Here is a 27,934-nt window from a genome sequence, read left to right as displayed (position 1 = left end):
GGCAACGCGGCGATAGAATACGGCGAACCGTAGAATTCACGGATCAACTATCCTCCTCGGGTCGGCGGGGAACGGGTCCTCAAAACTCAGTCACTCGCAGACTCAGTTGCTGTGACAACGCCGTTTAACGCGACCGTAAACGGTGCTTTTGTTTTGCGCGATACTAACGTTACTTCGCTAACGCCACCTCGAGGCTCGTCTCTGCAGAGGTCGAACCACAACCACCCCCTGGTTGGCAAAACAAGAAGAGGAACGAGGTAAACGAGAGAAATCGGGGGTGGAGCGGATGACGGTTCGAGGAAGAGGATTAACGCACTATCGTCCAACCAATGATGAACTCGACTCGTAATCACGGCTGAATCACATTTTTCTCGAGGACAATTATCACTTATGACTTTAGACAATTCAACTTCTCACGTATAAGAGGCCAGGTTAGAGCCAGTGTTTCATTAATGTGCCTGTAACATTTCAACGTCCAGGGACTCGATCAGCGGCTAATCAGTGACAAGTGCTGCGACTCCGACTACAGTGCAGTAGCTGGATATCGTCGCATCGTTTCGGATTAATCGGTCGCAAAAATCTATAAGCACCGTAACGCCCCTTGCCCGCGGGAGAATTGAAACGCGTTTGACTTTTCAGTGCAGGAATAAACCAAGACCGGCTTTAACCTGCGGTCGACTCACGGTCTATCTTTTTTCACTCGCAAGGATCGAGTAGCGGACGAATATAATAGCGGTCCAAAGACGCGGCGGTTCGGGTCCTCGTCTCCTGGCCCGAGGGGAAGATCGCAAAGGTGTTGTTCAGCCACGAATCCAGAATTCTCACCCCCGGCGGCGGCACACTCTCGCCCGGGGGCGCTGGGCCTCCTGCGAGCCCTCCCTCAGGACTCTACCATCCTCCGACGCACAGTCCGCCACTGGTCAAGGTAGGCCGTCAAACCCAGCCTCTGATTTCTTTCTCTCAAAACGATTTACCGAAAGGAAGAAAGACGAAGAAGGAATTTCGAGATGTAGGAAGGAGAGACGAGAGTATGTGTGTAAAGCGAATGGCGACTGTTAAGAGGAGGTGGGAGCGATTTTCATAATGCTGAATCAGCGCCGAACCCCTCAATTAACGCGCAAACTTTTGCGGAGTTTAAATCACCCTGCGGGGCGTTCTCCGCGAGCTCTTTGCAACGGCTGTTGATCACGTATAATCTAATTACCGTTACGATGCTAATTATATTCTCGTTAGCTGAAAATCAGACAGACGATATATTTGTATCCTCCAACCTGATCTGGGGAACGATACCAAGGACACACGCTGCATAATTGATACCATTTGGAATTTTTCGAGTTTGATACAATTTTTTACGGACGAAGTTTGAATCCGGTAAAATACGGCGTTGGTCACCAAAAGCGTACCTGTATCGCGTATTATTTGAGCGACGGCAACGAAACGATTCCCGCCGGGTCGCTTTCAAACCGAATTACGATTCCACGGGACAGGCGCAACGCGATACCCGCTCGAGGCAGGCCTATTTACGGCCTATGTAATAACGCGAGGAAAGAGGGTCGACGATGATGGGTATAAGGGCGGCTGTCAGAACGGGTTCTCGTCAGCTCCGGAAGAATCTCTCTGGGGACCGAGGAAGCTGTCTACGGTTAAGCTTGCCAGAAAGCTTGTCAAAAGTTCCGCGTCGCGTTTCTTCCAGGGTAGAAACGGCTCAGCCTCCGTCTCTACAGTTTTAGTTCACCGACGACAGTCAGGGACGAAAAAGCCAATGACCGATTGGAAAACCTGCAAACTTTTGCATCGGTAACATAAAACTTGCCGTCATGTTCCATCGTACGAAAAACCCGTTCGATTAATAATATTTCATTCGGATACACGGTCGCCTCATCATTTTTACTGCACTACAATGCAAGTTTGTAAGAATGATTTGGTGTTCGTTGTATATGCTGTATCGATACAGACGTAGCATTTCAATAATTTGGCTAGACCAATTAATCCGAAGACTTCTTCTTCCCACATTAGAATAGCCTGGATCAAGAAGGGTGACGAAAATTGCGAAAAGAGCTCGTGTCAAACATCGCAGCGGTGACAATAACGGATATCTTCGAAAAGTTGAGCGCCACCGTCAAGCTTTGCGATTGGTTCGACGTTCGTGACGTCAGCCGATACGATACGCTGTAACAATATATTAATAATGTCAACTGAAAGGTTGACGGTATAAATCATCTGCCAAGAAGAACCGCGATGGAGAAATTCTCAAATTCAATAAACCTTCTTTTTTTTTTTTTACCGAAAATGATGCAACGACCCTCGTAGAGATAAAAATCGTTTTCAAGATGCAGGGCCCGCAGCGAGGCGTGAATAGGAACGCGAGGACTCGGGGAATGCCAGGAATTAAGGTCGGCCGGGTGTAGCGTTCGAGCAGCGTTAAAAAGGGCCCTGCGGCCCTGTCGACGCTCAGCACTCGACTCTACACGCGCCCGACACTTTCGCTCTGATTAAACTTAATTCGGTCCAACAAGAATAAGGAGCATAAGACGGTACTGAACTGCCAACGGTGAAGCTGGCGGCTCGCGCTGTCTGCCGTCCAATCCTGCCAAGTTAACCTCATTAATACATTAATTAGATATTATTGCGTTGGCAGCCAGGGCGGCAGCTGCGGGCGTCTTGCCCTCCCGCCCCTTCTCAACCCGCACACACATGACCGCGATCGGGGGTCGCGACCCGTGACGTCATCCGGTCCGCGTACCCGTTCCAGAGGACGCAGCAGCCGACGTCTTTTCGAACGAATATCCGCATCCCCCTCTTCTGCGTGCCTTAAATATATCTGGCCATGTACGTACCCAGTTTGTCGTTAGAGGATGGGGTGCAGTTCGAGGAAAAATTACGCAAAGAGCAAAGGACGACCATCGGGCACATGATCGAGGAATCGGCGCGGACTGAAACGTCGGGCGGTTTAACACCGGCCTAACAGAACCGGGAAGCTCATTACACGGGATATAGCACTGGTAATGACGAAAAGCACATGCAGTAATATTATCACCGTGCAGGTCTTCGGTAGGCATGTATACCGTCAAGTTGTAGGGGGCTAGGATTAGGATGTCGGCCATTACAGCGCGTCACTGACCGTTTATTCTGCGCGGTGCGCTGACTTCCTCTAGACGTACGTATGTAACCCATATAGCATGCGTGTGCGTACGACCGAGGCAAGTGTGCCCGGCACCGCCGATCCCTTCGCCCTGGAGGACGGTGCCCTTAACTTGCGCCGAGGCGCTGGTCCAACGCTTTGCGTCTTCGGGACGCTCGGAGGAACGACGCATCTGAATATTGAATTAGGAACGATCAAATTGTATCAAGATTGATTCTAATAAACTGTCAGCTACGGCGACCCTCGCGGTCGTGTCCAGCCACCGGGAATCGTGCGAACGAAGACGAAGACGGGGACGAAGACGAGGATCGTCTTGAATTACGTCGACGCGTCGTCCAATCGCGAAACAACGCGAATTATCTTCGCGATTCGATCGTGTACTGGGCGTGTCAACGCCTCGCGGACGCTCTTTATTATTTAAATTATCCCGAGACCAATTACACGCTGTAAAGATGTCGTTTTCATTGCCGATCAAAGATGTACGACCACTCGCCGTTTCTCGTAGCAAGTATATAAAATCTATCCGGCACTGTGAGGCAAAGTGCTTTTGTTTATTCATCGTATGTATGAAGAAATCACTTTGGGCATTGACGATTCTCGTAAAGTTTACCGTGCCTCTCTCTCTCTTTCTCTCCCTCCTATCTCGTACCGTATGTCAACAACAATTATACCATGTTTGTACAATTTTACGCGATTTTGTAAAGCGCGATTCGAGCTTCCAATATACATAATATGTTGTAGAACGTATTCGTTTGAAATGCTCCGTGCAGAAGTATAATATTCAGTAAATTCTGGAATAATAATTTCTACTGACAGTGAAATAACTTCGCTTTGTTTATCGCGGCGACGATGCGGGTGTAATTTATATGAATTTGTAGACACATGGATGGAGAATTGCGGCATGGACGAAGATTTCGGCATGGATGCAGAATGTACAGTCATCCCTGTGAATTAGCAACGACGTGAATACGCTAGAACAACATTTCCACGAAATTACGTGTATTGTGGCCGCGCCAAAAACAGACATAAAATCAATTCGGGTGGTCGTCAATTAGTCATTCATATACCAAGAGCGATCAAATTTGTTTTACTTCCACGCGGTGTTGCAGGCTGACAGGCAGTAAATTTCACGGAATATATCTGTAGTTCCGAGAGACGAGATTGTCCATTCAAACTCCGCAGCATTCCGCTGAAAACCTTCTACCGTGATCTCCATCTTCTCATCTTTTACGAGACCCTCTATTTCGTCCATCACGCCAGATGTACTGATTCACTACTTGACTATAATACACGTCTAAAAATCCTTTGGGTCAAGTATAATTTATCGACGAGAGTGATACGCGTCGCTCTGCCGACGAATTCAGCGGTTGCGTCATCATTATACATTGAATTAAGCGGTAACTTGGTCAGCACCGTTACAATTAAAGGGTTGATTTGTTCTCACAAATGTAGTTACTGTAAGTGGGCAAGATGTCCAGGCGTGGACTTGAATAAACATGGATAATATTAGCAGAGACACGCCGTAAGCCCGACCGTAAGATATTACAGCATACAATGATGTGCTCTTTGTGTGGTCTGACGGAAATTTATTTGCTCGACGTTTTTCGTGGAAAAAGCTTCATTTTATTAACGTTGTATTGCTGTGGCAACGCGATATCATAGTAGCAGGGCATTGGGAAAAACTAACGAAATAAAAAGTATTAACGTAACATACGTTTTCATAAGAAAAAAAAGGACAGAACAGTAATCGAACACCTCGGGCAACTAACAATAATGCAGGTAACGAGAGTAAGAAAATATAATAGGCAGGGTGAATTATGCGGTTGGACAAAGATCGAAGACAGGAATTGAATAAGGCGTTCGGATCAGCGATTGATTGACAGCGAAGCCAGCTAGTCTATAGTCCCAAGGGTACGAAATTTTATTTCCTTCCTCTTCATTATTGAGAAATCGATTTTATACACTCGTGTTATCTGATCTGGAAATACGGACGACTTTTTAAGCGCTAAGGATAAACGGTTGAACAAACAAAAGAAAAAGAAAAATTTTAAATAATCCAAGTAAAAAACCAAAAAGCTGATAACATTAGTTCGCTGCAGACTGCTTTTAGGTACATTATACGCAGACCCTCGTACGGACGATATGGAATAAATCCTTATGATAGGGCACCGGAGCGAAACGGTAGGAAATTTAGGCGATGGGGAAGCGCGTAAGAATGTAAGTTCACCTCAACGAGACTACCTGCCTGCTAAGCGAACACATATCCACCCCTAACAGGGTGGATAGTGCGGCGTACACTTCGGGGAATCCCGCCACGCCTCCAACCCCGAGGAGGATCCCCCACCAGGTCCCCGTCGGCCTGCCTAGCTGGCTGTTTTACGCTTTTCGACTTGTCCAAGATTTATCGTACCCGCTTCCTCGCTAAATCGCTTTCCGGGTGAAATTTACGGGCGTGCAATAACATAGCGGGCAGCCAGCCACCCTGACGGCCCGCGAGAAGACTCTCACGAATGGACGCCCCATTCATTCCCGGCACGTTCTCGGGCTTCCACCTGACCGCCTGCTTCACCTTTTGCAAGAAATTCGACGTTACATTACCCGCCCTTTACATCTCACGTATTACGCGCGAGAAACTTAAGCCGAACGGGGATCGACCGTCTCCCATACGTGCGACACGTCCTCCACTTTCCGTGAATTTATCCTTGTAATTCCCTTTGAACGCGAGTTCTTTTTCATTCGGTAGTTTGTATGACGTTTTACAGGGTTTGAACGATTAAATTATGTCCTAATTTTTATCAAACATGACGCGTAGCTGAAATTTCTTTCACGTTTTACAACGACTTGAACTCGTTACATGGAAAAATTGTTTCCCGAATTTGAAACAGCGGATCACGATGATACTCAACTCGATGTGCATCGCAGTTCTCTTTATAGAAAAAGTTAAACCATTGCAAGACCAGCTAAAGACTACGAACATTGATTCGCATTTTGGAAATCAAGATACTTCGTACGTCTGCAGTTGCTGCGCATTGACAAGCCACGTTATCCTTATACCGTACACATCACACACACCAGTTTCAGTATTTGCTGGAATTTCAGTCTCCCTGGACCAAATCCATCAAGGTATATGCGTATATGTCAGAGTTTAATGAAAGTATATTCCGTTAATCGGCAGAGGTGAAGCGTCGATGAAAAAATGTACATTTTCAATTAGCATCGTTTGACTTAAAGCTAGGGCGTTTGCATTTCTGCATTTCTACATTTCGAGAGACCTAGGACGGAGAATGTATCGGCCACGGATTGCACCGAGAATTCGGTCGGCGGGTAGAATGGCATCCTCGATACCGCGGCACATGTATGCGTGTAGGAGAAGGCGACATATTGGTCGGAATTGGCGCATATCAAACAGTAGGCAGAGGCAGCGGCGGACTGGCAATTGGAATATAGCGATCGGCGCAGTGCGCTCGAGGCTTCGATGGATGATACCCTCGGGGCAAAGGCGTCCGGGTCCTCTCGCCCCCGTAGCTGCTGCCGTGCTCTCACCCGTCAACCCTCGATCCAAATATATTCATCTCTGTGTGTTCCCGCCACACCTGGTAATACTATCATATGCATAGAACCGAGTCAATATCTCGGTATATCGGATAGCCCCGCGCCTCCGGAAGACCGGGACGAGAAAACGCGAGGAGGCTCTCGAGCACTTTCAACTTTAAACAACCCATTGATCGGGGTCGAATCAGCCGGTTCGAAGACACGGAACCTCAGGAACTTGCGCTTTGGTGCCGGCGGAGCTTTTGTTCGTAGGTAGACGCTACTGATTCACGCTGTTGCAGTCTACGTAGGTTGTTTCCTATACTCGTGATCGGCGGTAATCAGGTCCGGACTTTGGTGGTCCGAACTAGGCTTGTCCGGAATAATCGCCGGCGATTCTCGATCGGTCGCGAAAAGTTCGCGGCATGAAGAGAACGATCCTGCCTCCACTCGTAACTCAATCATCGCGACCGAGCGCGTAATCATCGAACCGATACGATCAGCGTGCCCATCAGCTCGCTGCGTCAATTGAGCTCATTGAATCTCTGCCTCAAGCCATTCGCGTTTGTCAAGCCCAGTTCTCTCTCTCTCTCTCTCTATGTATATAGGTATATGTTTTATATACGTAGAGCAATGCTGGAGAGAAGAGGCTGCGCGATCCACCGGTGTGCAACACCATTCGGACGTATCTTCTCGTGGAATTTAAAAAGATCGGGAGGTTATTTTGCACGGAGCAGAGTGCAGTTTTGCTGGCGGTCCACCAAACAAACTCATCTCTACAAATTGGTAAATTGACAGACTAATCCGATCAATAGCCCGCGTTCAAGTAGATAAACATATCACATGTATACGAACCTGCGCTTATATCGGGCGTTGGTGTGAGTGGTAAAGTAAAGGTTGGCGTTGGAATCGGTATCTTGGCTCTCGAAGCCCTCCTCTCCTCTCCTCTCCTCTTCTCTTCTCTCCTATCCTATACTTTCCCGTAGTCGAAGCACAATCCGATGAAAAAAGCCACACGAATTTTACCGCGAGCGAGATTTAATGGAGCGGGAGTCAAGTGTTCGAACGTCATATTACAGGCTGCGTGTCCCCCACGAAGCGTCAGGGCCACCCCATGGATGCCCGATCATTCGAGCTCGAGTGTCCATTGACGTATGGGCAACGGACGTAATGCAGTGGAACGAAGTGGCGGCAATTGTCGAAGGGTAGCTTTGACTGGTATCAACTCGCGGAGGCGAGGACGACACATCGAGGAACGTTGCGTTTGATGGGGTGCGCTGGATAGAGATCTTGTTCCGGTTCCGCTTCCGGTTCCGTCCCTGCAAACTCGCCCATACATTTATAGCGCCCTAATGCGATGCACCCTCCTCCTAATGACGCGAAACTTAACTCTCGTACGCATAGCGGATGGTCACGTGTCGTCGTTCGCTGTTTTTCCAAATAGGATTCTGCCCGATTTAACAATAGATGAATATCTCGCGAATGCTGGAGTGGCCATTCATCCCCTTCCGTTTTCACTTATGGTCGCTGGCATTGAATAAATACATTCGTGCATACTTACGTGTGCATGCATCGTACAAGAAACCGGCTAGTAATGCCGTTTGGCAAACAATCGGGGCGTGAGTGAATGATACAGACTCTCAATTTCACATCTATTATACATCCGCGTCGGTTCGTGCGTATTACCTTATCGCTCGAACCAGAATACAACGTCTGTAGAGATAAGATAAAGAAGTTAAGCCCTCTATACGACTTTACATAGTGTCGACTTTGAGCCAAATGATTAAAGGATCGTAAATAACGTACCTACTCGTGACGATTGACGAATGTCACGGCATAGCGCCGGCATTACGTACGCGTTGTTATCGACAATTTGTGTCCCAGGAAGTACTGCTAATCTCAATTCTTCTCGTTGTCGAGATATTTGTATACAACCGTCTTTGGAGAATGACTAGTCTCGATTCCATATCCGAAGAAAGAAATCCCCAATCTTTAAGTTAGATAGAAAAATAATGAAGAGTTATCTAAACGCTGTTTCGGATTCGGAGAATCGGAGCTCATGAAGAAACACGCGTTGTATCGCCGACTTGCATTTAGTTGGTCGAAAACTGTGTTGCAGAAAAAAAAAAAAAAATACCGGTTTGCGTTGTGTTATGCGCGTGGGCAATCAGAATGAATTGTAAAATCTGCAACGCGTAGCGGAGATTACGTTATAAACCATCATGCGTAATCCTGTAAATTTAGAAATTGTAATTCCTGTGCGAAACTGTCTGTAGCTTTAGCTTACAACGTCTAGTCATACGGGACGATATGATTTTATGCACGAATTGAGGGCTGCGCACGGAGTGCGGGTAATTTCATATGCGGTATGTTACGGCAGGAGATGTAGTATGTCAAGCGACTGACGAGAACGACGTGTATCAGTTTAGATTCCGCGTCGCGTGAATTAGCACCGTTTTAATTGAATAATTGGCGTCGGCTCGGAGCAAAGCAACGCCCGATGACGTAAGCATTCAATAATTTGGCACGCGATGGCAAATGCGACGGGCGCGTTCGCCACGTTCATCTCTGTAGCGGTGCTCACCGCAGGTTTAAACAAACAGGGCGTGTTGCGTAAACGTCTCGGATATTAATTAAAACTATAATTCCGTGTAATTGTTTGACGGGTCCGCGCGTCGGGCGTTAAGAAGGAGGGGGAGGTGGAGGAGAAAAAGTTTAACGGTGAAAAGAACGGCGAGAGAGAGGCTCGGGAGAAAGTTTTCGCCCGAGTTGCCAATTTCGCAAAATCAACTTTACCGCGACTGATGATATAATATATAATACGTACAACGTCGGTATGTATCCGCGAACGCGACCGTGCCGAAAGTTTTAAATCAATTTCTATATATTCATTGTACGAAATTCTCGACGAGATTAACCAAGATTTCATTAGAGCCAATATTGTTGTAACAACGTAGCTTCGAGTTAATTAAGGCCCGTCTTTTTATTAACCAGGAACCACCCGGCCCCGCGTTCAGTGGAATTAATTGAGTTGGATGGATGAATGGATGGAATTGGATGCAGCATGTTAGCCCCAGCGAGTAGCGCACGCTTGGCGCGCGCTCTGATGACACAATTTAATAAAAATGACCGCAGCACGATCTTAACACGACTCGCCGGCTCTCACAGTCATTCGCGAAAGGAGTTCACTTTCGCTTCTTAAATCCCGAAACCAGGGAAATTACCGCGCAAGCCGATCACTTTTTTGCAACTGAGAAAAAACGGCGACCTGTAGGTTATACTCATCGCGACGCAATGCCGCGACAACTACGGTACACGAATAAGACAATTCCGATGTGTCGAGACGATCCAATTTAACTGAAGTAATTACACAATAAAACAAATAAACTGATAACTCAAAGACCGTCGAGAACAAAAAATTATTTGTTGTTACGTGTTTGTATCCAGTAAAAAACTTGCAAATTAATCGACATCGGTCTTAACTACACATACAAAGTTATTTGTTAGCAATATTATATTCGTTTACTTTTACTCCACCCCGTATCATCCTTAGCTTTATCTACAAATGTCGGCTTGCCGCGTGGGGTGAATGAAAATTGGCAAATGAATGTATAAAGGTTTCAGCAGCAGGTAGGTACATATATGTACGTTATACACCGGATCAAGCGCAGCCGCAAACCGCTACGAATTAACAAATCTCTGGGAGCATACATTTGCTTTAGCGGGACCTGCAGAGTAAACAGTGAAACAAAATGGAAACCTACCCTTCCGCCTGATCTCTGACAACAATCGGATGATCGCGCAATAAAACACTGGCATAATGATTCGCTCGAGTGGTTGAAAACCGCAAACACAAGAGGAACACATGCCGAGCCTATTATATTCTTGTGCACTTAGAAGTTGCGTTGGGGTTGCGAGGGGCCCCGAAGGGATTCGGTCGGGGGGGACCCCGGGTGCCCGGGGTGCCCGGGGTGCTCGGATTAGTTTCGCTACATTTCCCCCTTCTGGTCGCGCGTATGTTCGACGTTTCTCTCTCCGGTGTAAAGCGTTGGCTGTACATACATGCCCCGAACGGCCACCCTGAGGGGCTCCGCGTGATCCGGAAAGATTCGATTGGCAACTTGTTCCTGCACTCGTTACATGTTTTTACAGGGTAAGCCTGACGAGGGGTGAAAAACTCGCGATGATCGAAGCAGAGAAATCGTTTTACTGCAAGATCTGTACGAACGGTCTGGGGAATGTTTAATACACATGACGATATTATCCTCATTTGTAAAGCATTGCGTGCTTTTGAATTTATTCTGATCCATGCCGCGGGGTTTCATACCGTAGCATCGAGTCTAAACGTTATATTCTGTAAGGAATCGATTCCCTGAAATAATCGCGAAAATTGAATCGTGATACGTGTATCTGCAACGCTATCGACCTTATTGGCACAATGTTAGTTCGATAGACTTTGCAGCGCCGTAAAAGTTCTAGAGAACGATTTTTCTGCATGTCACTCGGTTCTGGAATTTATTTATTAATTAATTTTTTTTTCCCGGACGAAGCATTCGAAGCGAATAATCATTCTACATCGCGCGGTACGAAGGCCGTTATACTTCTGAATGAAATATAAGTTTTTTAAATTTGGGATTCGAGAGTGCTTAGAATGGCCGGGGTGATAATTAAGGGATTGTGCGTATAATGGTAATGCCGGTGGAGTAATGGAGCTAATATAAACCCCCTTTATGCATAGGGGCATGAGCCGAGTGTCTCGTCCCTCTATTTTTTGGTCTTTTGAAACCTCGTTGACGCGACAAGCTCTTACACTTCCTTTCCGGCTGCGAAATAAACTGAGCGTACCGGAGTTCCGCGACGATTAATTCCTTCTTCTAAAGGAACTTTAGCAGCACCGTAATAAACGCTTGAATTTTCTACTGCGAGCAGCATAAAGATCACCGCCTAACCGTATCCAGAATCCGCAAAATTATGCCGTTCAAGTGCCGTGCGTCCCACACACCGTGTTTAAAGTCTGCTATTTTTTCTTCCTCACAAACCGAAATTGATATAGAAATCGTAGTTAGATTTCGTTAAGTTTAGGAGCAATTACTTTTGATATCCGACACGCCGACCTAATTGCGTTGCGCAAGAGGGAGGCAATAATTCGCTAATGTCAATTTCAAATTTCAATTAGTATCATCTCAGCGCGGCTCCCTCGCCCTGCCGGAGCATGCTGCGATCTGAAATTCAATTTGTCCCTTCGTACCGCCGCCACAGCCACCAACACCGCTACTGCCGCTGCCACACGGGATGAGAGTTCAGCCTGGCATTAGTCGTGTCTAAGTGTGTGTAAGTGTGCAAGTGTGTTGTACGGATGCTCGACAGGAGCTGTACACAAGCGGAGGATGCAGGGCATCTCCGAATTTCCGCGGCTCCTCGCACTTGCGCAGGTTGCCTGCACCGTGAACCATCATGTGTCCGCTCGACGTTAGGCCAACTTACGCTAGGTTACGTTGCGTTACGTTACTTTGGATGTATGCGTGTACGGCGAAGCTCCCGTCCTCGTCCTCATCCTCATCCTCATCCTCCTCCTCCTCCTCCTCTCCCGCAGCAGCAGCAGCAGCACTAGCAGCTTGAAAACGTTTGCGTGTGGCTTCAACAATAAGCTCGTCGCGTTGCTCCGCACGCCCCTGCCTGCCAAGAGCGAACCGCCTGCCCATTATAAATTGATAACTCGTCGTTTATTAAGTTTCATAACTGATGCCTGCTTAGGCAAAGAGCTTGGATATCCATTATTCAGGCGGGTGCTTCGCTTTACAATCCTCTAACGGAGATTGCCACTATCTTGTTGGGTTGATGGATTTTTACCGAAGCACGATCCCTGCAACGTCGTCGTCTTTGTCGAGTTCGCAATTTTTTACCATCGCCACATGTGTCCTGGGATTATACGTATAACGACGGTTTCCTTACTTCGCCTGAATATACCGACACGGTATCGTTTTTCGCGAACGTTATTAGGTACAAACAATACATCGGTCGCATGTTTTCATTCGCAGTCATCTAGGCAGATTTGAAAATTGGAAACTTTAGCGTAGAAGGTAAGCTCCAGCAAATGGTGTTACCGCAAATAATCAAACGTCAATTTTTGGTCGTTTGTCTAAAATTATAACCATTCCAGCTGGACCAGTTAGTTGTGCCCAGCCTTACGCGTAGCAAATCTCACAAGCAATAATTGAATACCTGAACGATGCAAAATTTGTCTCAGTCATAAAGGATCTCTGATGCAGTAATTTATTGCACAGGGAAAGTTGACATGTAAAAAAATGTTTTCAACTGGTGGAACTCGGTTCCTCATAAAAAGTAAACATGGGAATGAATAAGGATACAATATTGATGGATTACCTGGTCCACATTTTTCGCATCTCAGAGGATTTTCTTGCAATGACAATGACGCCGATAATCACGGAGGAATTCTTGGTGAACCGCAGCGTCGTGAATTCACGTGCCGTTTATTACGCTTGCGATCATCGCAGTAAAGATGGGCGAGGTTATCGAACCTCGCTACACGCTCTATTATCCTTTTCCAGTACCTTCGAGTGATCCAAACAAAGGATAATTATTCAACCCGCGACCACTCGAGTTTTTTCACTGTATATTTTACTCTGCACTAGGCCACTTAAAATTTTACCATCTAGGAACCCTTCTCACTTCGCTAATTTCACGTTGAATTTCATCCGCGAAATGTAATTGCACGATTTCAGACAACCGTCACTCACTAGCGATGCTCCTTGACGATATTATAATCTACCGCGATGTTTCACAAACCGCAACTGTTTCACACCACCCGCGATAATGTATTTAGTATTTATGATATTTCATTGCCACCGTGGATTCCACTTCCTCTTTCTTCTCCGCCTATGGCTCTCTTCGTTCTGAATAACGAGACTTGCGGTTATGACGAGATGATAAAAAGAAAAGAAGGAGATATAGTTTGTGATTGCGAGTATCATGGTAAATAGATTTGTTGAATGAAAGAATGAATTATCGCGAATCCAAAAATTTTCTATACCAGTTCATATAGTAGTCAAGTCGTTTCAAAAAAGTGAGAAAAGTGACTCAAAACTTACTGATCAGAATTAATTATTGCACAGTAACTAAACGAAGAATGCTACTACAGTATTATTTGTCTTATCAAAAATAGCCCTATTTTCAATTACGGCACTGCATACGGGGTTTCTTTATTTTTCACGTCTTTTTCCGTATTACAAAAATGTATTTAGTAACCAAGTGAACAATAACTCTGATTTATGAATTCATTGTCCTTTCGAGCGAAACATTTCGATACAGAAACAATGAACAATGCGATCACAGTTTATATTATCCAAATCAATCCAAAGTTGATTTTTTCATAAAAAAAAAAAAATACTACAAAACTTAAGAAACAAAATCTTGTCTATCGGATATCCCATGGAAAAAAAGTTGCGCGACCAAGTTTTTTATGCACGAAAATTCCCTGCAAGTTTGGCAAACGAATGTCGCGATAATTCTTAAACGAAGGCAAAGCGCTTATCGTTAGTTGTCCGCATAACCGAACCGCGCGTGCCCGGCGTTCCTCGCCGATTTCGTGTACATGACGTATTTAACCTGATAAATAACAATGGCGCGAGAATTTGTATCAATGATAACCGGATGCTATTTCCTCCGCTGTTTCAGATTGGCTCAGTTCAAGCTCATCAGCCTGTCAGCCACCAGCAACAGCAGCAACAACAGCCGTCACCCCAGCCGCAGCCGCAGGTGGCCGTGGCGGGGGCGGGGACGGGGGCCGGGGCGACGGGGGTGGCGATGGCCAGGGCCGGCGGGATGTTCTGCTACCACTGCCCGTCGGGTCTTCAGGCCCCCCGTTTGCCGCCGTCCCTCGAATACCCCTTCGCCCCGACGCATCCCTGTAAGTATCTCAGACCCCCCGGTTGGACTGGATTACCATCCCGTTGGTTGCTTTTTTTTTGTTGTTTTTTTTTCCCGGTGTAAGGCGAAGCTGTAAACGCGTGTTGTTATACGCGTGTGTAATCTGTGCATCTAATCTCCCGTGCTTATATGTGTGTATGTACATCGTACGTTGTACATTGTGTACATAACTACGATACTCGGGTTCAAATTTTTCCAATTCTATAATCGATAATTGGACGAGGGTGAGCCTGACTCGGTGATGCTGCGGGGGTTCGTAAGATTATAACGAAAAAGGCGAGAGTAAAACCACTTTTCAATTTTTATCACTCACGGAATAAAAAGTCTGCAGGGGATGGAGAATATTATTCGTGTGCCGAAGGTGGGCGTATAACGTGGTGTATGTATAGCGGAATGGCAACCGGTTGCTGCCCGCGAAACACATCGGGCAAGTCACATTACTGGTCGAGTGAGTTACTCAAAGTGGCTGGTGCAAACTGGACGATCGCAAACTTAGTTTTACACTTGAAACTAACTTCTTCCCAAACTAGGTAGGTATGTGTGTACGTCCTGGGCGCAGCCACGGTTCTCAGGACTGAAATGCCGGTTAGCTCGGGCCACCGCCATCCGTTCAAGGAGCGATCATTTACAAGTCTATTTGCCCCGGGTCAAAGGTACCACGCTGTTTGAACTTCAAATTACCTTAATTCGAATCCGCAACGCGTAGGTAAACGGTCCCATTTATGGTCCCAAAAGGTACTTTTGGCTATTCGCGACTTACTCGTTCTGCAACAATAAGATTATGCGTTCCCAGTGCAGAAGGATTGTAGGTAGGCGTTAAAAAGGTGTAGCGAAGCAAGGCTTTTCACTATTTTCGAACAGTGAATTGAATTACAGAATTTGCGCGATGGTGTTGTCTCTACGATCAACGTTGTGAAGTAGGAACGGTTTGATCCGCTTGATGCTTGGACGGATTACGTTGAACGAGCTATACAGGCTCTTTAGCCTGTAGGCTAATTGGCGGTATAACGCAAGATTGATCACCAAACGACTGATACAACTTGAGCTTCGAGCACCTTGCAGACTGTGTAATTACAGTTTACTTAAGAGCCGAAGTTGCTCGAGTGACTTAACACTCGTCAAGTTCCCACCGACATACAAGCCTATCGTACGTAGTGTCTAGGTCTGATTCGCCGTAATCCAACTGTCCTGTTCGTCACGAAAATCCCGTTCCTACATCACCCTTGAAAACCAACCGCACAGGAGCGACAAGAGTAAATAAGGACAAATTTTCCCCGGGATACCCAACGTCATCGGCACCCGGCTGCCGATAAAAAATGGCATCCTTTACCGATGGACGGGCGAAAACGCGGTGGACGTGGTGGCCAGGACGTCAGCCACCGGGCGACGATTGCAGAGGGGCCCCTCAGGGACGTCGAGGCACCCTCGGGCCGCGTAGTGGACCCCCCGTCGGGATAAACAGATTAGGTAACTACGTGATAAGTCGGTAAGTGGGTTCGTTCGGTGCGCCCTCCTGCCCCCCGGCCCCGAGTTCGCTTGTTCGCTCGTCCGTCCGTCCGACGTACACACCGACGCCTAACTACATCGTTAGTGCTATTAGTACCCCTGGAGCGTCGGGGTATCATTAGATTTGCTCCTGCATGGTGCCCGCACAGTTACCTTTCGATTCGGGACCCGCTGTTTGCATTGTTCAGGTTTTCACTTTCAAGTTTGGTCGTAAAGAAGACTTGGCCTCTTCGACGAATGCCGTCACAAGTACTACCATGCCGGAAGGCATTTACGAGGCGTTGCGAAGTTCGGCGGAATCCAGACCAGCGACGACGCGGCGTATGCACTAAATCAACCGAAAGTCTGCAGACGTCGAGGAAGACGAGCTGGAGTTCTACCGCGACGTGAAGGAGGACCTCTTGACGAACGACGTCATCCTCATACCACCCGTATATCCTCCTCCGGGCAAATCGAGACAGACACGTATGATCCGCGTCGAGGATCTCGCTACTCGGGACTCGGGTATGGGGCCGGAGTAACCCCAAATGTTACCCTAGCCTCCGGTTGGTTCAGCCTACCGGTTCTTCCAAACGCGGCGCGACCTTTCTCGCCGTATTCACAGGGGGAAAAATGGATAGAACTGGTTACGATTTACAAGCTATTTACCCGCAAGGGCCAGATTGCGGTGGGTGACGTCTGGGTAATGATCGCCAAATGTACCCTTTATTCGATTGAAACGTTCGATGATAAATCCGTGAGTCGACATTAGCGAGGCCAGTTGTTGTTGAACATGCTGTAAAGATGCGTGCAGGATGGCAGATAACGGTCGGGACGCACCACCCTGTCGGTTAATAAATTGGATCAAACCGACTCTTGATGAGTACTACGAGCTGTCCGTATCCCGGTGGAGCTTTACTCTCGAAACTCTAATCTAACATCTATCACTCGGGGCATGGATGCAACCTTGTTTTGCTTCTGTAGTATATTAGATTTTCAGGATGCTGGCTACATCTGTTGGTATCGCCGAGTCTTAGAAAAACACTTCTTATCGAGTAATCTGAAACGATAATTGTCTATACCTGTTTTGTTTACTATTCTTAGTCACGTTCGTTATGATTCTACATTCTGTCGATCGTTAAACCAACCTGCGATATGTCTGGGAGAATAATTTTTAAAGCTCGATACGGAGTGGAAAACAGCAACGCCACTCAACGTTTGAAAATAAAGCTAATTAATTCGTTAGGCAATTAATTAGAAGGTTAATTATGCCGAGAACGTCGTCAAAAGGAGAACGACGCGAGTGTCAGGGTAGAGGACAATATTTGCGGAAAATTATATATGTATATATCCGTACACCCACAAACGTCCATGTATCCATACATAAGAGTACTCCGGGGAAGATTCATTTATAACGACACCGAAATATCTACTTGTATATACCAAAGCTGCTTAATTTTATTTCTGTTTACTCGTTGCCTAATTGAGTAAACAGATCCTAATTAATTGAAGCCCAAACGCTACTGAGTGTAGATATTTAGCAAACACCGGTAATCGTATCCACCGTGTTCGGTACTCACCGCTTCTATGTAGAAACGAAGGTATACCTATATCTACCACAATACATACGCACGCTGTAAACTTCGCGAATTCCGTTTCCGGTATCAGCTCGACGGATGGCTAATAAGCTTTGGAAATCAACGCCCCTAAATACTTTATCAAATCACTCCAAGAACCGGTTTGAATCTAAAATTTTCGATTACGGAAGGGGGAAAAAACATCGTATTTAAAAAATAAACACGCGGGTAGATTATAATTCAAGCGTAGTGATGTGCAAATTTAACGCCACGGAGAATCGCAGGATAGTTAAAAATTCTGGCTTTTCAAATTGCTGATGAATTTGGTTTGTGAAAAACAGAAGTGCGCGTTATGTGTATAATTTTACCGTGACACGCTGTGCGATGACAGAAAAAATAGGCACGGGGATGAAGATCAGAGATTGAGGGTTGCACAGAGAGAACTGGTCGGGAAAGAGTCATGAATTTTTATGAGTTTAGGAAATTAATTTGTGTTTTTTGCTAAGCTGGGCTTAGCGGGGCGGTAATTAATTGCGCTGATTGCCTTGCATCATTGATGAACGCGGCCGCGTCCGCCCTTCTCTCGCGTTTGCGTTTGCGTTTGCTGCGGCCTCTCGAATCCGGCGATTGGCCAATCCCGCGGTGTGTGTTTGGCTTTGCAGATTCGCCTTTTCTACCATGTAAATTTTTTCTTCATTCTTTTCACACGCGTTTTCATTGCCCGTTAAAACCCCCCATCGACGCATCCCGCGGCTGTCGACGGACGAATATGCGACTCTTCCGCCTCTTGACAAGAATGAAAGCCCAGTTTATGCAGGAGCGATTATTCCACGCTTTATGACTATTTCTAAACCTCTGTTGCAGACACCAGCTACTCGGCGTATCATCCGGCGCTTCACGGTGTCGGGGATGATTCTTTTGTGCGGAGAAAGCAGCGGAGAAACAGGACGACGTTCACTCTGCAACAGCTGGAGGAGCTGGAGTCGGCCTTTGCCCAGACGCATTATCCGGACGTCTTCACACGCGAGGATCTCGCGATGAAGATTAACCTGACGGAAGCCAGGGTCCAGGTGAGTCGAGCATCCTCGAAAGGTTAATTTCTGAAAAACAAGGGAACTCCGAGGCCACTCGCAGTCCTCGACATCTGTAATTAGAGAAGCTTATTCAAGTTGGTTGAATTCAGACGCCGATATCGGCGTCGCGACGCGCGACGTCTCGAGCGTATAACGCACGAATCGACTGAGGTACAGTCGGGGACGTGGCACCCCCGGGGGTACGTCGCTGACACCCTCGACCCGACGTAATCTCTTGACGAGGTAAGCCGCGGTAATCTTCCGGATTACTTTATACGCTGGGCTTCGCACTCTAGGAGATGACGTCCCTCGCTATCCCCACACTCAGAATCCAAATACCGTCTGCCGACTCGGGAATGCACTAAAGTCATTACGTCTACGCTCTGAAAATTTCCACCACTAGTTTGGAACGAGTTCTTCGCAACGATAAAACGGATATGAATTTTGCGATAAGTCCAGTAAACGTTTGTTGAATAGCTTATTTACCGCGGCGTTGATTTTCACCTTTTTGCCAACAGCTCGCGTGCTGCGAGCTGTTTCGTAAAGCGTACACGTTCGCCGGCGAATCCACCGCGATTAACCAACCAACGCAATATTATCATTCCTGGGGCAGGCCGTTTATTTATATTGCAGCGAATTTATATACTGATTCGATCGGCGGTTGGCAACAGGCGTACAATTGCCAATTATGTCGGAGTATCATGCGGCGGGTTGTAAATAGAATGAAAATCGCGATATGCTTCTCGCGTGTTCCGTACACACGCGGAATCCCGCACGGCCGCATGACGGCGGCAGCCTCGCGGCTCCAGCCTGGGGCCCCTGCAGGTTTATAGGCTGGCGGGGAAGGGCGGCCTCATTGTTTCATTAGCCGAGACAAAGGGAATCTCGAATAATGGGCAAACAGTGGCGTGCACCGCCAGCGCTGTCGGTTTTGCGCGGCTCCTGCATTCGCGACGCGGACTCTCCCGCTCCAATTAGAACCTCCTGGGGGCCGACGAGGCACGTTCCTCGCGTCAGGAGTGACGCAAACTCCAATCCGTCCAAAGCGCCTCTCACGACCTCATCCACTCGTTTATATCCCTAGTTTTTTAAAATAATTACTTCATCCAGCCGCTTCGCGACGAAGAAAAGTATATTTTCAACTCGTGTATACGTATACGAGCCAACGAGTCGATTCGTCTTTAGTCGAATTGCAGGTGTAGTTCTTTTTTCTTTTTTCTTTGTTTGTTGTTTCAAATATCTTTTCGTTTCTTTTGCCACTGCAAACTGACGGGAAGAAATCTTCTTAGGAGACTGCTTCGGGGATGGTGTCTGCGCGTGGATAGACTCGGCGGCAAGCCAAGCCGTTATTGACATATTTAGGATTAAATTCGTATTGAAAAAAATGGAGCTAGGGGTTCTCGAAGATCCCAGGGGAACCGCGGCTTTGTTCCCGGGTATTACTCTTCTGCCCCGTAACCCTTAGGATATTATTATAACCCCCACCCCTATTCCCAGTCTGCGATGCTGCCTGCGGAGAGTCCGACCACCCGACCCCTGCTTCTCGTGTTTATTTTATTAAACCATTTCGAGGCTGCACGGGTTTAAGAGAAAGAAGAAAACAAAATAAGAATTTGAGAAGACATTACGTTTGAAACATTCGATTCGGCCGGGTGAACACCCGTCCGATAAATTTTCCAAGCTGGAGAGAGACGGACGTTCACGATCAGACAGAGGTCTTATACGTACCTACATTATAGTTATATACTTATACGGGATCGCATGCGAGTTTCTCGGAATAATATAGTACCTCTTCGTAAAGTAAAAAAGCTCTCGCATTTACTGCAATTCAACTTGGCCTAACTTTTTTTCCTTACATTTTTTTTCACCTCCCTGCCCCATTTACTCTCTTTCTTACTTTCAAGCGCAATTTTCTTCGGCACAGACCGAACGCCGCAAGAGGGTTCAGCTGCCTGCAGGTTGTAAAAGTAACTTTACTCTTCCTAAATTTGAAATTTATTTTAGAGGCATTGAAGAGTAAACAATAAACAAAAACTAGCAAATTTTGATTTTTCACAACTCATCAAAGCGTGTCGTAAACGAATTCGCAATATGTGGGATTTCAAATATAGTACAACGCCTTGAATTTGTGTAAAGTTTACGAGACTGCGGTTTATGGGGGTAACTTTCAAAACTTATTCCGTATTATTTTTTGAGATACTTCTTAGAGGGAAGACGAATTAGTTGAAACAAACATCAATGTCTTTTCCAAGATAGCATGCAACGCGGCCGTATAGATTGTCCGAATATACCGTCGATGCGGAGAAGAAGCCTATTGTCGTGGCGTCTAACAGCAGCTGAATAACAATTCTTTTTGTCATTCTCCGCGTGTAAAGTGGAGGATCCTGACTCGTATAATAAAAAGTCTATTTCAGTTGATATTACGTCAAGTTAGCCTCGTTAAAAAGACTCGGGAATCTAAAGGAAGACTCACGAGTGAAGAGCGAGCGGTGGGTTTCAGCTCGTTGAGCATGTGCGGCTCGTATTATATACCGAAAGGCGTGCAATTAAACCATGCAGTCGACGTCAGGTGAGCCTTGCTCCGGCTTCGCCCGACGAAGAGAGCCGCACACGTCCAACTATTTAGGCATACGTACAGAGAGAAAGAGAGAGAGATAGAGAGAGAGTCAGGAGATCGGCGAATTCTTGCAATTGGATAAGGAGGATGCGGATTAAACGGTTCTCATAATTGTCCCGTGTCCCCAGGTCTGGTTCCAGAACCGACGGGCAAAATGGCGGAAGAGCGAGCGGCTGAAGGAAGAGCAGAGAAAGCGGGAAGGCGGCTCGGATCCCGGGCTGCCACCACGGCCCACCAGCCACGAGCCCGACGCGGCGAGCGCCGAGGGCGAGGACGTCGGTCCGGACGGAGGCTCGAGGAGTCCGAGCACCACCTCGGCGTCGGTCAGCCCGAGGCCCCAGCAGCCCCAGAGTCAGTCGTCCGTAGGGGGCGCCGCGACGCCGCCGCCGACGCCGACGTCGATCAGGGCGCAGCCCGCGCCCCCCAGCACCGTCGGCACCGTCGGGGTCCTCGGACCCCCGACTGAGAGGTGAGCCTTTATCCCCGTCCGTATACGTCTTTAGGAAATATCACCGGCCTTAAACCATCTCCGTTTTCGCCGAGACCGGAAACGCGCTCCGAGCCATTAACCACGTCGTCTCCTGGCGTTCCACCACCCCGCCAAACGGATCCAAGAACCGATGTTGATACGCTGTATGGATATCAGTGTAATCCGCACCGCCACCTCTTATTCTTCATACTCCTCGCACTTCTACCCTTGCCAGGCAATCGTAATTGACGCCTCGTTAGTCTCCCTCTGCCTGGTTTATGTGTATTATATGTACCAATGTACGGATCATTTCATTTCTGGAAGAACGGTCAGAGCCCTGTATCGTGTTTCATCGCCTACCGACGGCCGCGCGGTTGACCTTCTAAATCTGTCATCATCACGGCTCGATGGGGTGGATAATACTGGAAATGTTTTCCACGATTTTTAACTCTGATATAAATCATAGAACCTATAAATATTACCGTTTATACTTTGTGAGAATGCAGTATGCATAAAACATATCGATTCTGTATAAATTTCATTTCTTTTACGCCAAAAAGTCACGGAATAATGAAATAATGTTTCTCATTTTTAATCTAAAACGATAATTGCAGATGTTACAATACCAATTGAATTTCACTGATTTTTAGAATACACAACACATTGATACACCTTGGCACGTGTAACGTCATATTGCTGCGATTTTCAACCTCCCATATTTGTCCCATTTAACGTTTAGCTTAAAAAAAAAACAACATACGATCCAATTATTTTTGGTGTCTCTTTTATTTGATTCACGTATTAAATTTTTTTACGCGTGCACCCAATTCTGCTGTACCGTGGCATTAATCGGAACTTTATAAACCTGGCGATGCCAAGTCCTAATTTCATTTGTTCACACAATATTTTTACAATTTTTTTACTTCGCAGCTCGCGGCAATGATTCAAAAAATTCGTTTAAAATTTTGAAAGAATTGGCACGTATACCTCTGTACCAATAGGATACGGTTGACTCTATCGATTCGACGTCGAGATCGCATGAATAGTGTAAGGAAAAAAGTCAATCGAAGAAAGGCCATAAGTCGTTGTCTCGAACTTCCGAGGGTGGTTTGTCTCCCGTCTGAACCGGGGTGAAATACGAATCGAGCGAGATACGAAAACGTAATGGCATCCCGACGTCATGTAAATCGGTGTCGGAGACGAAGGAGGGCGTCGGATGGCGCGCGAGAACTGAGGGGCCGTGTGTAAGCGGCGGAAATTTTCCTGACGCTCGGAGCGAAAGTCTTTGTCAAATTTACATCGCGATGTTTAAATCTTGCAATTTCACCTCGTCGAGACCTCCGCATCTACCGATTACGTTAACGTGTGAAAACAATTTTCACAAAAGTCGAGTAAAATATATATAATATGAATATATGTATGTATATATATACATACATATATATATTGTTTTAATTTACCCTGATTTTATTTTCTAATATTCTTTTCTTATTTTTCCCCCTATTTAATTTTACCGGGACAAGGTACGTACGAATTTAATTTACGTACTTGCGAATGAATGCAATCAAGGTGGTTTACTTGGTTTTCTCTATGAAATTAAAAAATCTCCAATATCAATTCTGATTCAAATTTTAATTTCCCTGGAATTTGAGGCTAACGGAATTTGGTGAAAAATTTTAGGAATATTCCTATTCCAAATAAGTTTCACATTGGAGCCTGTAGGTAAACCGCGAGGGATGCGGTCGCTGGTAGCATAGCTCGAGGTGCAGGGAGAGGATGAAAAGAAGAAGGGGAGGGAGGTTGAGGTTGAAGAAGAGGCCGGTCCGTCGTCTCCACGGGTGTAATTTATTTAAAACCACCCGCCGTAAATATATCCTCGTCATTTATTCAGGCGCCCGGAGCTTGCGGACTGGGGGTACTTTTCCTCTCCTTTTCTCCCCCCCCCCCTACCTCTCTCTCTCTCTCTCTCCTTCACTCGGTCTCTCGCCACTTTTCTCGTACGCATCACCACCACAACGAAATTCGAGTAAATATTCCCGTACACCTATAACACATCTGTGCATCTTCGCGTACACGTGTATACGCTCTCCCCTAAGCAGACCCTTCGTAACTTGCCCCCTGGTGGAGCACGCGGCGAGGCACCACCAACCCACCCGGCGCCGACTCGTGGTGGTTTAATATCATTGAATTTTAAATAAAGATTTTAATGGATTGTCATTACATCGGTTCTCTCGTCTCTCAAATATACTTTTCTCCCCCGCTCTTCTCCTCCCTTCTCCCTACGATCTCCACTCGCCGTACGACTTTTAATACACCGTTTGTACTCGTAAATCCCGATGCCGGTACCAAATTTTCCGTTTCAAAGATAAATCCTGATAATCCAACGACGACGTGCTTTCGAGTATATTCCGTAATCCTGAGAGGATGAAATCTTCCGTGTAAAATTAATTTTTATAGGCTTCTGAAAGGAATAATTGTCTTCAACCGATAGAGATAACGTCTCGAAACCTTAGCTTCATCTTTGAACCCAATTTCAAATACAATAATAATAATAATAATAATGATGATTTCCTTGTATCCCTTTTAAAACGATGGAATTACGGACTGTGCTGCTTTTCTTACGATTAGAAACCAATACAAGGTGTCGGTTACAAATGATAACGAAAACTATGTGTCCGCAAAGTTTGAAACTTACGCAAGCGGGGTCTTCGTACCTTTTCCATGCCTAATTACAAGAGGGTTGATTGGGCCCCGCGAGTCTACGGTAACAAACACACGTATACTCGCGAGGTGAAAATGGGCACAAGCTCACGAACGGAACGCGGCTAATTGCCTGTAATTATCGCGCTTACCACGGCTCAGAGTCCCAGCCTCCCTTATCCTCCCGTCTACTCATCCTCGCATCCCTCGAGCCTCGGAGCTCCGCCGACTCTGGAATTCCACCTTCCGCCCGTTTCCCGTTCCTAGGCGACCACTTGGGCGCCACGAGCCTCGCCTCCTCGGTCTTAGCCCGTCCCTCTGTGTACAGGAACCGCGATTCGGGTCGCCGTTAGCTGCCACCTACCTGCCTCGTTACATTAATTAAACAATATTTGCGATTAATATTTGAGAAAATCACCCTCGCTTCAAAGCGGCCTCGGTTGGAAACCGTTCCGCGGAACCAACGAGCCGCGTATCGCTGTTATATCTGCGCACGTACATCTATATATGCGAAGCAGACCTCGTTGCGAGTATAAATTTCACCCAGCTACTCGGCGAGTGACGAGCCGAAGGACGAGGACCATCCCCGGGTAGACGAGCCGACCGCAGCGCACCCTGAAAAGCTTTTCAAGCAACGCGACACCCGCCACGTGACGCTGTATGATAAACGATAAAAAAAGTTATATAAAAAATATTTGCACAACGGTGGAAAATACTTTTCATACAATAATCCGAATGCCTCAACAATATCGGAAGCAGACATAATTTAATTTGGCTAAAAAAAGTTTCCCCTTGTCTCTGTTTTTCAGTAACCTAGGATCAGCCGCCGGTTTCAGGCCGGTCGAACCACCCCCGTCATTATTTTTCCCACCACACTTGGCGGCCCAATTTTCCCCGCCGTTGTTCGGTACGAAAATCGGCAGCACTCCGACCTCCTTGTCATCCGGTACCCCGTCTTTGTGGAGTAGCGGCGATCACCGGCCAGGCAGCCTTCAGGACATGCTATCGTGGTCCCCGGCCGGGTGGCCGGCCTCTTTGTGCGGATGCTGCAAGCCCGGAAGCAACGATCTCCACAGGAGCAGCAGCCTGGCCGAGCTGAGAAGGAAGGCCCAGGAACACTCGACCGCCTCCGCGCTTTTGGGGGGCCTCGCCGGGTTCCCGGGCGGACTCCCCTTACCGTTGCCTTTGCCCCTCCTGCCCCCGTTGCTGGGTCTCTCAAGACGACCGGAACACCATCACCTACCCTCGGTCGTTCACCAAATACAACCGTCGACCAAAGAAGATCCGTAGATCGTAGATCCCACCGCCGAATCCCACGATTTCCCACGATTTGTACGCGGGATGCACTGTACAGTGATAACTTTCTCCGTAAACCAATTATGAATCGCGTGAGAACGAAAGAATTTAACATCCCGTCGCGAAAAATGATCGCGTTCACGATTTTATAATATTTTGAAAGAGAAAAAAACGTCTCGATTTTCGTAAAGAAATTTCAATGTGATTTTTATATATTATCATGTACAATTTCAGAGACGGACAATATTGTATATATTGATTTGTTTTTCAACGATGTTTCTCTCTTTCAACGAAAATTCAACGCAATTAGAAGGTTTGCATTAACCGATAGACTATATGTACTATATGTATATATATATATATATATAGCGAAGAAATAATTCCAATTTGGCAAATATGAATCATTCGGTGATACTTGCCAACCTTTTTTGTCGATGATCGTGCGTACAGTACCTATCCGATCAAAAATTGCAAAGTTACAAACAATACGATTGAAACCTCGCATAGGTTCGTATAACGAATAGAAACGTGATAGTAACATGTAGAGATACATAAGAAATATTAATATAATAGTTATAATAATAATAATAATAATAATAATAATAATAACACTAATAGAAACGATTATGATAGTATATCGATGTTGACAACGGAGTCGATCGCCGTTCGAAATTGTATTAATTTCTCCGCAAGAACGAAGTGAGATTAATCGAAATGAGATTCAATATAATCAAAGTTAAATATATAATACTATACTTCACTGCCCGGAGGCACGGCGCACGTATCGTAAACAACCAATATAGCATAGCCGCCAAAGATTGTAGGAAATCTACACACGTATAAACCTGTATATTGTATTACTGTATTCGTAAATGCATAAAGTTAAGAATAACTCAATAATATATATTTAAAACAAAATATATTAAAATATATGAATATAGGCAGTGATATTATAGCTGATTATTAAGGTAGTTGTGTTGAATAAACTTGTTCTCGTGATAAACGATTTCAATTTCATTACTTATTAACATTGTTATGTACCCGAGTCACAAATCATTTCCATTCCACTACTCGTTTTTTTTTTTATTTTTTTTGTTTTGGTTCTCAGAGTTGATTTCTGAATCAAGGTTACCGTTTCTGAAATTACGTAATTTACCTTACCGATTGTGAGTGGTTGATTCTAATTATGCTGAGATAAATGAATCAACAGTTTAATTCGGTTGTTATTTGGTTGATTCGATTGAAATTTGACCGAGTATTTGTTTCCGCGTAATTATAATCAATTTCCAGCAGTCGATAATCTGAAGTGAGAAGAAAAAATTTATAATAGCACAAACGAAGTGTATTCCATTTATTTCTAGATTAAACTCGCCAAATTTTCGTACGTTGATCTTCGATCAGCACGTTCAAGCCTTCACTGTCACGTCCAAGTCGATTTTCGTATGGAAAGCAGATTCAGAAGCGCAATGTATGAATAAGTTAATTCACTCATCGAAATTCAACGCTGGCCGCATGTTACGAATAACTGTGCATGATCGAACAGGTTCTGCTTCGTAACAATTATAATATTGTAATTTGGCAGCCTTAACTGCTGGAGTGGTGTTAATGAGATTCTCGGCAACGAAACCACCGCGTGTTAGAGTCACGTCCTCGATTCTGTCTATACGGAATCATGAATTAACCTCCTCCGATCAGTCGGGCGTCGTTAATAGGTTTGCATCCGTGACGCGTACGTAAATATCGCTGTCAAATTAGGCACCCACGTTCGAAACGCGCGTGTATTCTCTTTGAATGTAAATCGCGTGTAAAAATAAACAATCGAATCGAGATTTCCATCGAATAATTTTCTGGCCTCGCGCTGCAGTCAGAACCGCGAGGTTTATCTTGAGTCAAAAATCGTTGTACATCTGTATTGCATAAACAATCTGCCAGCTTTTGAAGTGTGTACATCTCATCACACACGCACGCGCTTATTCCAATTTTCTTAAATCGATTTTTTCTAGAACGGATTAATCTCATGGTCACAGGAATTTGCGCATTATACATCCGAGTTATCCCTCACCGCCTCACGTTAGCTGGGATCTACGAAACGTGTGT

General features: G+C 46.0%; 1 protein-coding gene across 2 annotated transcripts; it reads left to right on the top strand.

The window, feature by feature from the left end:
- Positions 1–26,840, top strand: LOC107219398 (dorsal root ganglia homeobox protein). 2 transcript variants are annotated; one of them, XM_015657599.2, is made up of 5 exons: positions 1–925; positions 14,369–14,600; positions 18,547–18,752; positions 21,501–21,841; positions 25,351–26,840. In XM_015657599.2, exons 2-5 carry the CDS (start codon positions 14,498–14,500, stop codon positions 25,829–25,831), a joined length of 1,131 nt encoding a protein of 376 aa, XP_015513085.2. In that variant the 5' UTR covers positions 1–925; positions 14,369–14,497; the 3' UTR covers positions 25,832–26,840. The 2 variants fall into 2 exon arrangements, with proteins under 2 accessions (XP_015513085.2, XP_046592079.1); XM_046736123.1 differs by having other exon boundaries at positions 25,327–26,840.
- The last annotated feature ends 1,094 nt before the right edge of the window (positions 26,841–27,934 follow it).

The sequence above is a fragment of the Neodiprion lecontei genome, chromosome 1 (assembly GCF_021901455.1).
Source record: "Neodiprion lecontei isolate iyNeoLeco1 chromosome 1, iyNeoLeco1.1, whole genome shotgun sequence".
Lineage (NCBI taxonomy): Eukaryota > Metazoa > Arthropoda > Insecta > Hymenoptera > Diprionidae > Neodiprion > Neodiprion lecontei.
This window is presented reverse-complemented; position numbering and strand designations above follow the sequence as displayed.

Excerpts from the sequence above, each read along its gene's own strand:
- LOC107219398 (XM_046736123.1), top strand. The coding sequence starts at position 14,498 with ATGGCCAGGGCCGGCGGGATGTTCTGCTACCACTGCCCGTCGGGTCTT. Across the intron at positions 18,753-21,500 it reads TGACGGAAGCCAGGGTCCAG|GTCTGGTTCCAGAACCGACG; the intron begins GTGAGTCGAGCA and ends CCGTGTCCCCAG. Across the intron at positions 21,842-25,326 it reads CTCGGACCCCCGACTGAGAG|TTTCCCCTTGTCTCTGTTTT; the intron begins GTGAGCCTTTAT and ends GGCTAAAAAAAG.